At 38.9% G+C, this 15,457-nt stretch overlaps 3 protein-coding genes across 4 annotated transcripts; 1 reads left to right on the top strand and 2 right to left on the bottom strand.

Annotated features, from left to right (window-relative positions):
- Window positions 1–653: 653 nt before the first annotated feature.
- On the bottom strand, window positions 654–8,540 carry tmem120b (transmembrane protein 120B; the record flags this gene model as incomplete). Its single annotated transcript, XM_083902716.1, has 12 exons — window positions 654–945; window positions 1,174–1,242; window positions 1,706–1,770; window positions 2,022–2,114; window positions 3,782–3,843; window positions 3,944–4,009; window positions 4,224–4,313; window positions 4,407–4,502; window positions 4,594–4,653; window positions 4,739–4,855; window positions 5,543–5,661; window positions 8,478–8,540. 12 exons carry the CDS (start codon window positions 8,538–8,540, stop codon window positions 829–831), a joined length of 1,017 nt encoding a protein of 338 aa, XP_083758842.1. The 3' UTR covers window positions 654–828.
- A 1,274-nt stretch (window positions 8,541–9,814) lies between these two features.
- On the top strand, window positions 9,815–10,769 carry morn3 (MORN repeat containing 3; the record flags this gene model as incomplete). Its single annotated transcript, XM_083903076.1, has 4 exons — window positions 9,815–9,959; window positions 10,075–10,232; window positions 10,316–10,475; window positions 10,579–10,769. The coding sequence occupies 4 exons, from the start codon at window positions 9,815–9,817 to the stop codon at window positions 10,767–10,769; spliced, it is 654 nt and encodes a 217-aa protein (XP_083759202.1).
- A 1,606-nt stretch (window positions 10,770–12,375) lies between these two features.
- Window positions 12,376–14,215, bottom strand: orai1b (ORAI calcium release-activated calcium modulator 1b; the record flags this gene model as incomplete). 2 transcript variants are annotated; one of them, XM_083903103.1, is made up of 2 exons in its annotated part: window positions 14,207–14,215; window positions 12,376–12,933 (listed from the first exon to the last, which is right to left on the bottom strand). In XM_083903103.1, exon 2 carries the CDS (start codon window positions 12,925–12,927, stop codon window positions 12,376–12,378), a length of 552 nt encoding a protein of 183 aa, XP_083759229.1. In that variant the 5' UTR covers window positions 12,928–12,933; window positions 14,207–14,215. The 2 variants fall into 2 exon arrangements, with proteins under 2 accessions (XP_083759229.1, XP_083759228.1); XM_083903102.1 differs by lacking the exon at window positions 14,207–14,215 and adding an exon at window positions 13,883–14,077.
- Window positions 14,216–15,457: the final 1,242 nt, after the last annotated feature.

Raw genomic sequence — 15,457 nt, 5'->3', positions numbered from 1 at the left:
GGTTTGCTGTGAAACAGCACAAATGATAGTTGAGAACTTTAACCGTTTGTGCCAGTGGCAGTTGGACCGTTTCTACTTCACAGAAGTATGAAGTACATGACAGACAGGCAAACTACAGACGGGCGACAAATTAAAGGTAAATAAGACAATCTGTCCTGAGACCAGGAGGGGGGGTCACTAATGTAATAGTAATGTAAATCATCAGCTTTGGCCCTGGCAGTCACCAGATTTCAACAGAGAGAGACACCTAGTAGTTTTAAGCCAATGCTCGCCTACACCACCGTCATAAAAAACAACATAAGAGCTGATATCTATTTGGAAAATGGCAGACAGAAGCTGTTCCGATGGCCCCTTTAAGTTGTCCCGTCTGTAAATTCCCGTTCTGTAACTTGATGCTACCACGCTCCCCTTTAGTTGCATATGATTTGAACACAGGTTCTCACACAGACAGACACACACACACAGACTCATGCACCGACACAAACACCTGAATAGGACGCATTCTTTCCGCTCACCTTTTCAACACAGACAGAACATAAGCGGGCAAAGCCGTTCATCTACAAAAAAGGTGAACTACGCTTTGTGTTGAAATTGACTGAGCAGCAACGACGGCAACAAAGAGTCATTAGAAAGCAAAAGCTTGTTCACCGGATACTCTGGTGGGGACACCGCCGCTGTAATCAAAGCCTGAGAGAAACAGTGGTTTCAGCTTTGTCTTTTTTTCCCCCGGCCACGGCGGCGGTCAGTCTCACGAGCGATTGTTTGTGCGTGTTGCTTCAAAGTTACTGGCCGTTTGAGGAATCTGAGGCGTCTGGTTGAGTGTAGCTTTTAGTCCGTCTTTTGCACCTTTTCCTGGTTCTTCTGAATTTTGTGATGGACGACTTTGACCGTGGTGAGGAAATTCCCCAGGAACAGGACGAGAAATGTCAGCGCCAACATAAACACCTGAGAGAGATTTCAAGACAAGACGACTCAAAAAAATATTGCAGGGATATGACAGGAAGCAAGGAGATAAAAATAGAGTTTAGTGGTTAGTTTAAGAAAGACTGGTTGCGCATCTTTGGAGCTAACTCATAGTGTCACCCTTAAATGTGCCCCCAAAATGTGCTTAAATAAATAAAGGCTATTCTGTTCTAGACAATGGAGTAATGGATGTACCACTTCGATCCTTACCTGCCACTCCTTACAGTCGTCGTGTCCTGCCAAGCGAAACAGGGTCACCGAGTTGTACAGCTGCCAAAACTGTAAAGGAACAAGTGGTTTTATCTTTCATTATGTTGCTGCACGGTGTTTGATCCACATCTTGTTCAGACTGCCACAACAAATCCGATTTTTTTTTGCTGTATCCAGATTGGTTTTAAAAGTCAAGACAGCAAAATCGGACAACTTCAAACAAGAAACATCCAGTTCTGCAACAAAACTTGAAAGAGCGATCGTTTGGAGAACAAGATGAGATGATACACACCTAAATATTTGTTTGAAAGCCTCATTAACGTCACTACCAAAGCAAACCAATGCAGATAGGACTCACAAATCCAATTTGATCAGTTGTAAGAGGAAAATGCAGTATGAACATAAACATTATATTTCCTGAACTCTTCAGACAGAGGGCATTTTATAAAATTCATACAGACACTAAATGAACAGAAGAAAGCGATAAGGCTGCGGCTCAATGTTCGAAAACAAACGTTTTGTTTCGACTTACGTGGCCAAAAAAGAGGAACGGCAAAAGAAAAGTGAGGCCTCTCCACATCCAGGACTGAAATCCCTCTGCGGAGACACAGAACAAAGAACACACACACTGTCATTCCTGTATCCTCGCTGATGTTTGAGCAGCAAAATTACCGCGGCCTTTTACTCAAGTTACCGTGTCATCTTTTGTGCGGCGGGGACACTGACATTAAACAACCGCCTCCACCTCTCACCTTTACCCTATTTTCCCCACCTGCTGTTCCAGATGGCTCAAGAGTTCAACTCATTAAAATGACTTCCACCAAAAATAGCTGCCCCCCCCAACGTACCCACAGTGAGGTCCAGCTGATTTCTCTCCCCCAGAGCCCGCAGTCGGTATAAGCAGCCGCTCTGGTAGTAATACTGGAGGAACTGAACAAAACCTGCGGGAAGAATTGATATCATCAATGCCATGGTAACATGGTGTGGAATAAATAATCGATAATAATCGCTGTAAGCAATCTCTCGCATTATATCAGTTTGTGTCATTCAATTATGGCAGAATTTGTAATAAATTGCAGCGTTTTGCGACGTGGTTTAGTTTCACACTGCGATTTCTATTTGCAAAAGATTCATTGCTTAGCTCTACTTTCCACCAAAAAAAAAAAAAACTAGGCCAACAAAAGCCTGAAATGTGAAGCTCATTATGTCCTGAAACACAACACGCACACAAAAAAACACGATCCACACTATGTCGATGACGAGTGACTTGTCAAGTGAGGTCTCGTCACGTTAGCTTTCACACCGAGAGTCTACACTTAAGCAGTGGCTGTAACCACAGGACATAACGTGACCTTACTTCTCTATTCTGGTGACACGATAATTCACAGAGAACCTTGTCGTTAGCAGGAGTAAAAAAAAAAAAAGAAGCTTATTTCAATTATTAGTTTTATTATACATGAGTAATTATATGGACAAAAGGAAAAATGTTTTAATGGTTTTAATGACTTTAATGAATGATTGCATTGGTAAAAAAAAATATTTCATATATTATTACTATTATTACTTGTTGGCAGCAGGAACAAGTATTTAGTTACTGGACTGCACGTGTGTTTGCAGAAGCGATGAGATTTTAGAGGTTCCTTGAATGCATCTTGAAGCTTCTCCTCTAATCTCAACACACAGTGAACATTACTTATACTTGCTCTCATGCACTGGAGATTAAAATATTCCAATATTCAACAAAAATCCTGTCAAATATTCAGATTTCAAACTTCATTTAAAACACAAAATATGTTAAGTTTGTCCATTGTAAAAAAAAACCCTACAAAATGTGGACACATCCTGAATTAAAGATATCTCTATTTATCTTACATCGTTACACCTAACTGTCTGTGTTAACATTTAGAGACTGCTGTGTCATCCTGCAGCTTAAATACACGTTATAAAAAATGGCCTGTCATGGACTTTTCACTGTTACGTAACAAAAGCTGTGTTGCGGGGCAATCTTGTCCTTGACTTGCTCCGGCCTGAGCAGACTGTGAGATAGTATCTGATACGTCTTTGCATCTCAATGGCCGGATACGCATTTTAACTACTGTCGAGTTAATTATGTACTTCTTCTTATCACATAATTGAATATTTTGGGGTTTTGAACTTGGAGGAAAGCTGAAATAAGTTTACTCATTAATCCATGAATTAACTGGCAGATGAATTGATTATTAAGTCACTCGTTACTCAACTTACTCACGAGCCTACAATCTGGTATCATTTAGCCAACTAGTAAATAAAGTATGCATCACATGAAAACAATGCAACTATAACAAAAGGTCCTTTGATCAAACATAAGCATTTAATCACCATGTACATACCAGAAGGACAGGACGTGTGTGAACTTGACCTCAGAATCAGGCTACACTCAACCAAAGTCAACAACAGCAACGAACTCAAGGCTCTCTCCGTATAAACTTTAAAGGATAAAATCTTTATCACGTCATCCTGCTGATGCCATTAAACCAGTCCTCAATCCAACAGAATCACTCTATAAATACACAATCTCCTCTGTACATTTTGATCCACATATTGTAAAACAGACTGAAAGAGTTCTTACTCTGATAAATGGAGAAAGCAAGAAACTGGCTTCTGAACATCTGATACATGGGTCCCTCTGGCCTGTAAGACGACACAAAGACATCGAATTAATACACAGACGCCATCGTCACTGCTTGAGTATCTGACTAATCTGTGGAATCAAAACAGACTTAAAACTCACCAGGTAAGCATTACACCTGACAGGAAGGTGGACACATAATGATGGGACACCCACCAACCCTTGATCCTGGAAAAATGTGAGGAGATTAAGTTATAATTAAAATAGAAATAACAACAAATACAGGAGAATATGAACATTTAATGTCACGATTATCCTGAACGAAATAACTGCAATTCAGTTGGTGCACATTAAATTTCAACAGTATTTAGTAATTAATAATTTAAAAAAGACACAGAAGGAGAAAACAAAAACAAACACTACAGGGCTTTTATAAACACACCTGGAGCCATTGCTCATGAGGATGCTTTCCCTTATGGTCAAAGTGCAGTAGTACCACACGAGCAGAAAGTTGAAGATTTCATCAGTGACACTAAACAAACCAGGGAAAATAAAACAGTGAGCCACACTTTTAAAAGTGCAAACACCAATTACAAGATAGCTTAAGGCGGAAAAATGATCTCACCGATAGTTGAGGAAGAAGAGGCAGGTTATGGCTCCAAACATCAGTATTATCGTCATGTAAAGCTTAAATTTCTCATATTCGTCTTTGTAGGCAAATCTGTGAGAAGAATACAGAGGAAAATAAGCAACAAATAGACACAAGATCCAGTCAAAACAATGTTTCCCTGAGGCAAAAATACTTGACATACTTTGCCTGGTTACTGAGGAGCGTTACATTCACGTTGCCCAGGACCAAATTCAGGTAAAGTCTGGAAACAACAAGGGAGCAAAATATAAAAGGAGCTAAAGTCACAGCTGACATCGCTAAAACAGGCGACATGGAAATGAACTGACCCATTTCTCTTTGGCAAATATGCTTCCATGTCAAAGAATACATTTTCTTTGTCTTTGATTTGGGTTTGGATGTCGGTCACCAGCTTCAAATCATTCTCCTCACACGTTTTTGCACATCTGTAAACAAGAGATAAAGAAAAATGATGAGTGAGGCGTGTGATAATACTAATGATGATCTTTATTTATAGAATCATTATCGCTTGTTTTTTACGAACATATAATAGTAAACTTTGCAATTTACCTAACAAACAAAAGCACTGACATAAAAACTGGCAGGCAGTTTATTTGCCGAGTAAACATGTTGTTCAGCTTTGCTGAAGAAATCCAATAACTCTGCCTTGACTGGAGTTTGTTTTAATATGGTGAGATTTTGTGCGATCATAAACTGTTTCCTTGTCCTGCTGACTTCACTGCAAATCCATTTCCTTAAGTGGAGATAACATATCAACCACGATGCTCACACTTCCACAGCATGTGCCTTAAAGGCAAACAATGCATGATGATCATCATGTGGTTCCAGTGGAAATAGGTTTTTCATCACATGGCAAATTAGAGCTGCAAAAGAACTCACGATTTTCTTGCGTGCTTGTTTTATTCAGTTTTAATGACTTATTTTTTATATGGAGCAAAGAAACCACAAAATCTTAACATTTATCAAGCTGAAAAAACTGATTTATCCATCATCAAAATAGTTGATGATTAATTTAGTCAATGATTAATAATCAAATAACTGTTGCAGGCCTATAGCAAATATACTCTGAAAATGAAAAATGTGGTGTTTCAAGAGATCAAGAGAATACATACTTGGATAAGCTGTGCCTCAGGTCTTTCAGGCATTTTCTCTGTTTGCTGATGGCGCTGCTGCATGTCGTCTGAAGATTGGTGAGCTCCTCCAGTTTTTGTCTGTATATTTTGTGAGTTTCCTGGGGATGAAACACATTAAACAAACATTAAAAAAAATACAATTTGAAAGTGCAGGAACGTCTGCTGTACTGCTGCTAAAATTATCACAGGATAAGATAATTTGCGTTTTTGTCATATTCTACTGTGGCGTAAACTCAATAAAACCTTTGCCAAGTTTAACACGTTCTCAGTGGAGAACAGTCTCTGTTCAGTGGAGATGGAAACACTTCCTGCTGTGAAATCTTGTTTCAGCCTTCTGTCTCAGTGCAATCAGCCCATGGCTCCTATGTGGTGAATACAACTCCTGGTTTACATGGATTTTATGCATTAATATGCTGGTTAAGCAAAACCACAGCTTCCACACTTTTTCCAGCACTTGACTTAAAAGATTTGATCACATCGTGAAGAATAAAAGACAAATCTGAGGTCAGTCTTGGTTAGTTTTCCAAGATCAATGTTTCATTAAAATATAAGAAGCGGTCTTAACTTGTCTGCGGTATCCGTCTTGTCATCTCCACTACGGATCTAGCTCATACATCACTATGTTGGGAAATATGAAATGCACTGTGTGATTTATAGATCCCCCAAAAATAAAACAGTACTCGCTTATACTTAAGTTAAATACTGGCAAATGTTTCTTTGGAGATATGTAGGACTTAACGACATGAGTTTATCTCCTGTGTCTTTATTTTAATTTCAGTACACTGTGGTTAGAAGCAGATCCTCCTGACCTTTCATAGGAATAGCAAACCGACTGAACACCACACTGATCACTGTCCTTACAATGTACTGTAGGTGTATCACATGACAGTTTTCCTCATCAGTAAAGTCAACATGCGCATAGCCTTCTGCAAACAGGGTTTACTAAAGGTCAATCAAACAAAAGTCTGACTCATCAAATCCACAGTCACTAGAGTTTGGAACATGAACATAGAAAAGCACAATTGTTAAGATACGGTATTATTGTAGAGTCGGTGGGAAAACTGATGACGCATATACTACAGGAAATGTGAGCTTGACTGAAGAAAATCCCAGGACAGTTGCTTAGCAGCTTCATTGTTCTTCCCTGTGGAGCAGCTCCAGATTTGAGGTTTTGAATCACTCATCCATGTCTCAGGTTTATGAGGAGAGAGGTGGTAGCACGGACCATGTTTATAACCCTTCATTCATATCAGGACAAACTTTGAAATCGTTATCCCTGCCTCAATTTCCTCATGTCTGACGACAGCAAATGCTCTCCTCACATGCTTAAACCAACAGACGGAACACATTACTTCCACCCTGGCTTCAATCCATTGGCTTCCAATACATTTTAGAATTGATTTTAAAGATTTTATAGCCCTGTCCAGGCTTGCAGCTAAATATATTGCAGATCTTCTAACACCATTTTCAGTTAAAGCACCCGCTCTCTGGAACAGCCCACCTGAGATCTATTTGGCAAGCTTATTCCCCCCTTTAAAAAATCCTTCCTTTTTTTTAAAAGTATGCTTTTATAGGACTGAATTTACAATTTCAATAATTTTCAGTGCTTTTATGGTGTAACGTCTTCCTCATGCTGTATTCTAATACTTTAATTGTTTTTCTCTGTTACATTTTATGTTGCCTTTGTTTGCAGTCATTCCGAGATACTGGGTTGTGTGGAAGGTTCATCCATCCATTTTTTTACCACGTTATCCTTCACATGAGGATCACGGGGGAAAGCTACCACCAGTCCCAGCTGGCATAGAGCGAAAGGCATGGTACATCCTGGTCAGGTCACCAGTCCAAACAACAATTCACTCTCACCAAACAAATTTACTCTTACCAGACTTTTATAGGTGTGGGAATCACGATATGATATGTGATGCATGATCCACGATACCAATAATATCACGATAGACAGGAACTGTTTACGTTACAGTGCATTCATTTATTAATTCAAATATTGATTATTGCATCGCACAAGAAAGGGCAACGATATATCACCAAAACGATATTTTTACCCACCCCCTAGCATTTTTTAATTCAAACATATTTGACTGTACTTTGCCTGCAAATTAAAGACTACTTTTTAATGTGTGCTTATTTACAGCAATTAATTACTGTGTCATGATACTGTACTTTCACAGTATCACAGTTTTGTTTTGTAATAAATGACTGCATATAAAACTGTTCACTGTAACTTTACAGTAGCTTTGCCCTACACAGCTTTACTGTGATTTAGAATGCAATGTGCATACAGTATTTAACTGTAACTTTACTTACTGTGTGCCTCATGTTACTGTGCTTTGGCATTAATTCTTGAAGCTGGATTATTATTATTATGCATGTATAATACTATGTGATGTTTTCAAGTTAGCTAGCTAGCTAAAACGAGCTAGCACGGTGGTGATGATGCATGGGGGTGTGTGCACTCTGCGTCTCGAAAATAATTTACAAAAGCAAGGAATCAATAAGTACACGCGTAGTTAACGACAAGTAAAACAACTTTTGTAGCAGTCGTTCATATTCAGGAGCCACACAGTGCTGCAGTGTGTGCGGTGTTAGCTAAGTTTGTGTAGCTTCTTTTTTTATAGCCCTATTAAAGTCAAGCAACCTGCTGCTAACATTAGCAGCTAAAACACAAGGACAACCGTGAAGTGACAGGTTGTACACTTCAAGTGAAGCATAACTTGTCAAACCAAATGTGGTGCCAACAGTGTTTTATACATCTTAGCTCGATTTAAGGCTGAGTCGAGAATGAATGGCGAATGGGAAAGCTCCAGTAAAACACGCCACTACAGTCAGTGTCATCGTTCACGACACACAACATCTACCACAGACGAAGCTCTATTCGCCTGCTAATGTCTACTGTCACCTGCAGTTGTTGGTATTCCTCCTCAATTTCCTCCCACTCCGTCAGAAACTTCGGTTTGGACATGGTGCTGCAGCAGCCGGTGTAGCGAGGAGACAGAGAGAGGGCGGTCCGGCTCTTCTGCTGCTGCTGCTGCTTCTCCTCCACAGTGACCGTTCAATCTCACGTTTAACTGCGCCGCACTGCGCATGCGCAGACAACCTTACTACTTCAGTATGCAGGACAAACTTGACTAAATAAAACACATACAAATGTATTGTAAATATTTTTAATGGCTGATTTAAAAGACTCGTTTGTAAGTCAGACGCGATGGATTCGTTTAACAATGATTGCAAAAACAAACAACAACTTCCACTTACTCGGCTTTCACTGCGCTTCGTTGCTAGGATACAACGAACACGCAACTCGGGACTGCGGTCTACTCTGTTAGCTTGGTTCGCTTCCTGAGAAGTTATGTTAATTAATTACGTAGCAACATATTAAGACTTGTTAAATTCACAAAGGGGTAAGTGTTTGATATTCTTTCCTACCTGGTGTAAAGTTACAGAGTTGTTAGATAGGCAGGTGAGAAAACAACACACTTTATCATGCATTTGTTCGCACCATATCAGGGCTGGTCCAATAATTTCTGGGGCCCGAAGCAGAGTTAGATTTTAGGTTCCCCCTCTCACCACCTCAGAGAAGCTGGTGTTTGACTATTATTATTCAATAATAGATAATAATTATGATAGAACTGTAAAACGACATTGCATTATTTATACCTGTGTTATTTACATCTAACCAGTGTCACTTTTATTTATTTATTTACATTACAGGGTCGTAAAATCACAAAAAAATGGCCAAGTATTAAGTCTGGCGATACTGAACTTCTATAGTAAACCGGTTTAATGACTTTGGGTTTTAAAACTGAGAATAAATGTGCAAATGTGCACTACATTTGGGGTTTCAACTCCAAAATAAAACCAGACAACTTAATACTTATCAGATATCTAAAGATATATCTGATAAGTATATGATATTTATATATATATATATATATATAAATATATCTAAAGGTATCTAGATTTCTTTAATATATTCAAATGTTTTTGTTTTTTCTCCACACACTGAGTTCAGCACTATATTTCCTTGTATTTAAAATCAAGGAGAAATGCTACAACTTACATGTAGTGCTTGTGGTGTTAACTTAAAAAAACCCAATGTGTTCAACGATAAACTGATAAATAAACACGTTGTTATTGAGTTGATGTTTTTTCAGAGTTGTTTTTTTTCTTTATACAATGAGGTTTTTTTTACATTTTGGGTCAAAATAAACAGTAGCTTCATTGCTGCTTCCAGCCATGCCTTATATCAAAACACCTCAGAAAAATCAACCACTGACAAGACAGCTGGACTTGAAGTCGCAGAAATGTGGACTGCGACACACAGTTTACTCACCCTGTGGGAATGAATACACTGGCGAATGGCAGGACAACAAGAAACATGGTGAGATTTCTTTGGATATTTATGAACATCCTGGTAATAATTGGTTTATTTTTTTTTTTTTTTAATAACCGAATTACCCTTTAATCCATTGTTTATGCTTGAAACTCTTTGGAAGGGAAGGGAACTCAGACTTGGAGGAGGTCTGGTGCCATTTATAACGGAGAGTGGAAATTTGGCAAATATGACGGATATGGTACCTACAGCGAACTACTGCCAGAAACAAGCGAACATGTCAGAAAGTACTGCGGAATGTGGAAAAATGGAAAGAAGCATGTATGTATAAGACAAATGCTGTCACATGACCACATGATGGAGTTACTTTGTGATATGTTTGCACTATTTTTCTATCCCCTCAGGGCGATGGGACCTTCTCCTACAGTAACTCTGATGTTTATGAAGGGGAGTGGAGTGAAGGACAGAGGAGTGGCTGGGGAAAGATGTTTTATGAGAACGAGGATATCTACGAGGGAGAGTGGATGAAGGATAAGCGTCACGGCCAAGGCATTATTCAGTTTGGTAAAACGCTATTTGTTTTAAATACATTTTCTGTGATCAAACGCAGAGATTATGGAATGGTGGGATTGGGGTTAAACTCGTCACCTTCTAATTTGTGTCCAAGCAAATGGGAACTGGTATGAAGGCGCCTGGCAATATGGCAAGAGGAACGGTGATGGAAAGTTCTACTATTCTGACAAAGGGCAGCTATATAAAGGCTTGTGGGTGGATGGAGTGGCGAAATGTGGCACCCTGACTGATTGTGGGAGGGATAACGCACCAATGCCGACTAAATATCCAATTCCAAAGGTATGATATTATGATTGTGGCAACTAAATTATAGTACCATGTACAGCAAAAAAAACTATTTTGTCATTTAAAACTCCTTCTATCTTCTTTTTGAAGCTACAACTTGTGGATGCAGAGTTGGTTTTAAAGGAAGCCCAGTCGGCCTGCATTGATCAGTACTGAGGAACAACAAGAGGATCAACAGCAAGTTTTTCACCCAACACACAAACAAACAAAACAACATCTTAGCATTAAGATAAAATATTTACACTCAATTTTGAATCTGTTAGGGTTTAACATTCCAATCAAACTAGAAAAATGCCTGAATGGCCAAATCAAACCTGCTGTATATCATCACAAATACACATCTATAAATACACATTTAGTACATGTAAAATGTTCATTTTTAATGTATTCACTGACACTGACACAGTCTTTGTGAACTTGCAACAGATAACTGATAAACAAGCCACTCTTAATTATTCAGTAGGAAAGCTCTGATACTATTAAGGGTTTAGCAGATTATTTAATTTGTATGTTGTTTGTTTCCACAACTAGAGGATAATCTCCTCTTCTCATCATAACATCACCCTAATCTATGATGACAATTAAATATCTGCATCCAACCTGCTAGATCACTTTTCTGAACATTAGCGTCAGAATAGCTCTCCAGCCCTGCAGGTCTCCCTCCTCCAACACAGACTGCCTACTCAGATTCATGTGAAAAGGTTCAATTTAACAAGCGTCTGTTGTTTTGTTATGAGTTTACTATTTTCAGTTAGGAGCAAAAATCTTTCTAATAACTGTGACATTTTTCATGATAATTATCTGTATCAACTGGTTTGAAATTGTTGTCATCTTCTGTGTTTTTATGATCCGATTCCAGCCCAAATTGAGGTAATAGTAAATATTGATTTGACAGACAGTGAAGAGCGGATGAAGAAAGCAGCGTGCTCATTCTGAATTTACAATACGAAGCACAGGGAAGCGTGTTATACTGATCAGTTATTCCACAATGAAATGTGATTATGGAGTATGTGTCATAAGTGAAAATTCTTTATTTAATTGCATAAATCGTCTCCTACACTAAATGTTGTAGATGTGACTTGCTTAAGACGAAAAAGAAACTATGAAAGCCCTTTAGTAAAAAAGTGTTTATTTTATAATCACAGTCTGTGCGCTACAACATGTCAGCAAATTTGCTCAAACAATATTCAAGTTTCAAGGTCTACACATTTAACAGGGGTTACACATGCAAGCAGTGAACACTACAATAGATCATGTGCACGGTGAACAAGGAGTTAAAAGTTGAATACTTGTGGTTCACAAAAATAAATAAATGCAGCAAGCAACAGACAGGATTCCTTGTATTTTTATGTAAAATCTATCACAGTTAAGACACGAATATTAAATTACATGCGTCTTGGCAGGTGTGTTAGTTCACAGTTGATCAAGCATTCAAAAAAAAAAAAAAACCTTTTCACAAAACTAAATGAACCACAGACGTGTGAGATATACATCTTCATTTATGTTAAAAAAAAAAAAGAAGAAAAGAGAAGCCAAGCCATGGCTTCTGGCTTGGAGAGATCCTAAAAAGGTCAGAGTTCTACCACAGGGTTGAATCCACCATACTTTATGGGAAATGTGAGCTTGGAGACTGTAAGATGGAAGAGTCTCCTCTGTTGTCCAGCTCGTTCTGAAGCCTGGTGAGGTTAGAAAGCTCCTCCAGCTCCTGGAACTGTCTGTCCGTCTTGTGGCTGACCAAGGAGCGGTAGAAATGCACCGCAAAGACGATGAAGACTAAACCAAAGGGCACCATGATGGAGGTGGACGTAATGGCAGCGGCGACGCCAGAGGACACGGTGTTGTTGCTGGACTTGTTGGGCTTGATTGGCAAAAATTTGACCCAACAGAGGAGAACCACCTCGGCCAAAAAGAGCAAAGTACCAATGACTGTAGAGAAAGCCCACGCCAGTTCAATGTGCCGGTGCATGCGCTCGTGTGGAGACTCCTTCACAGAGTTGAGGTTGTGGACATTACTGACAGCCTCTATGTTGGGCAGGATGCAGGTGCTGACCATCAGAGCAAACAGATGAACAGCCACAAGGACGGTGGTGCAGGCACTGAAGGCGATAAGGAGAGCGGGTGGGTAAGGATAGCTGTTGTCCAGCTGCACTTCCACCATAGCCACCTGGAAAGGAGGCGACAGAAAACAACTTTTATACTGAACAAAATCACACTCATTTCAATATATGACTCACTGGCAATCAAATGTTTCCAGCCTCCTGTAAATGTCATACTGTGCTTTTTTTTCACCCTTGTATCATTACAAACATGTGCATGGGCATGTTTCCTATGAAGGTATCTGTTGTGTCATATACTCACTGTCGTCACTTTGTTAGGTACACTCGTTCATGCAAATATCTTATCAGGCACATGGTAAAGGCTTTATGTATTCAGGCATGTAGACACGCTCAAGGTGACCTGCTGGAGTTCACAGCGAGCGTTAGAATGAAAAAGAAAGGTGATTTAAGACTTTGCAACTGCCTGTCAGTTTCTGAAAGTCAGAGAGAATCTGACCTCTCAGAGGAGAATGACCAGACTGGTTTAGAATGATAGAAAGGCTACATTGTGCACAAAATGTGAACACCCATCACAGCAGCTACAGCAGTAATCTATTTTCAACCTTGTTTTTTAAAGTTAAATTTTAATTGGTATATATATATATATAATATGTATATATTTTTATATGTAATAATATTTTTTGCACCTGAGCACTCACATAATGTGTAGCAGTTCCTTTTTTCTACCAATATGTCCGTCCAATTTTCTTTTTCTCCCAGCCAATCTGATAAAACATAGTAAAATAATAACATGGGTCTCAAATTTCCAAGTACAGTTTATGTGTGCAATTGTACAATTCCAAATGTACACAATAGCAGCATTTATATACAATTAAAAATAAGTTGATTACAGTCACGAACAATAAGATAAAAATCTAACTCTCCCTGACACGCTGACAGACATGATAGTGTACATGTCACATAAAAACACCTGTCAAAACAGAAATTAAAAAATAGCGTCAAACAGCTGAGTGATCTGTGGAGGAATGACGGGGTGGTTTTGGAGACAATTGTTACCATAGCAAATCCAGAGAGCAGCGCTGATGTCCGGCTGGAAGCCTTCAGCTTGGCTCGGCTCAGGTACAGTTTCCTCCAGGACAGCGCCTGCAGTGAATGCTCGTTCAGACTCATGCTGTGACGTGTGTCTTCGTGTCTGAGGACTGGGTTTTGATTTTTAAACGCCGTTACTCAAGAGGGACGCGATTCAAACAAGTGTTCAACATGCTAACGACAACGACGCCGCACACTTCTCCGTCGCCTTCGACTGCCGGAAGCTATTCTTCCACCAGGCACCACCAGACCAGAGACTCTCCGGCACGCCGAGCCTGCACCTTACATTACCCACAAGTCTGTGCGCCACCGCGACAACATCCGCTACTGTCAGCTCCGTTTGTTTTAATGGACACTTCTGGCTTTAGCTTAGCGCTACGTTAATGTTACAGGTTTATGGGTTTAACCACCTGAAGTGTGCAGTATTAAGCCCCCAATAAATACATCAATAAAATAAAAAAAATGATAAAATAAATAACAAAACGACAACAAAAGAAAACAGATTGAGCGTTAATTATTTTATATTTTTTCCTATTTATTTAAGAAAAAGTACAATGCAGATGAATAAACATTAAAATGATTTGAATATTTACTTGCATTACTGTAATTACTTAAATAAATAAATTCAACTTTGGCCGGTGAATGATGAGGACAGGTGAATTGGTGACAATTAAGGTCCCTGACAATTTGTGAACTTTGACCCATTATGTGTTTACATATTTTATTTTGTCAGCACTTTAATTTGAAAATGTTTGCCTTTAATTAAAAACAGTTAATGTGATATTTGCATCCCAATGTCATTTTTGCACAACACAAGTAACTAAGTAAATTTTAAGTACATTTGAATACATCTTTAGACCAGTACTTTTACTTGTACTTAAGTAAAATATGATTAAAATAGTGATACTTTTGAGTAGAATATTTCAGTACACTTTCCACCTCTGACAGGTTGTAGCCTGAGTCTAATTTCCACCTGCATTCCCTTGGCAGGTTGATGTAATATCGGATAAACATTAAAATGCATCCAGGGAAACAAAAACATATATAGCAACATGAGAGCTCTCAAAAATACAAAAGTTACATAAAGGAGGAAATAGGTAAATTATTGCACTTGTTAGAGAAAATATAAAGAGTATTGTTCACAATATCATTGTGTTTATCAGTGTTGTGTGGTGATTTTTTTAATGTAAATGTACCAAAAATGTCCCCCAGTTCTGTTGATTTCTTGAGCAAGTTTAAGGAATATATAAGAGCTATACCACTGTGTATGTGTGTGTGGAAATAACCTGTGTGTTTCACTTCATGTAAGTCAATAAAGTTAATTTAAAAAGGAAATATCACATTAATTAAAATGAGTGACTCATGTATACTGACTGACTGACTGACAGACATGCTTCTACTGCTGCTGCTGTGACGTTGTCCTACAATGTTTTGGTTCCTGGCGGTGACGTAATACACACAACATGGTTCCCTTGTTTTGAACCAGAAAAGCGTGCTAACTGAGCGCTGCTTCGCCTCCATTACGCACGAAGATGCTTTCTT

This window comes from Microchirus variegatus (genome assembly GCF_963457635.1).
Source record: "Microchirus variegatus genome assembly, chromosome: 16".
Lineage (NCBI taxonomy): Eukaryota > Metazoa > Chordata > Actinopteri > Pleuronectiformes > Soleidae > Microchirus > Microchirus variegatus.
This window is presented reverse-complemented; position numbering and strand designations above follow the sequence as displayed.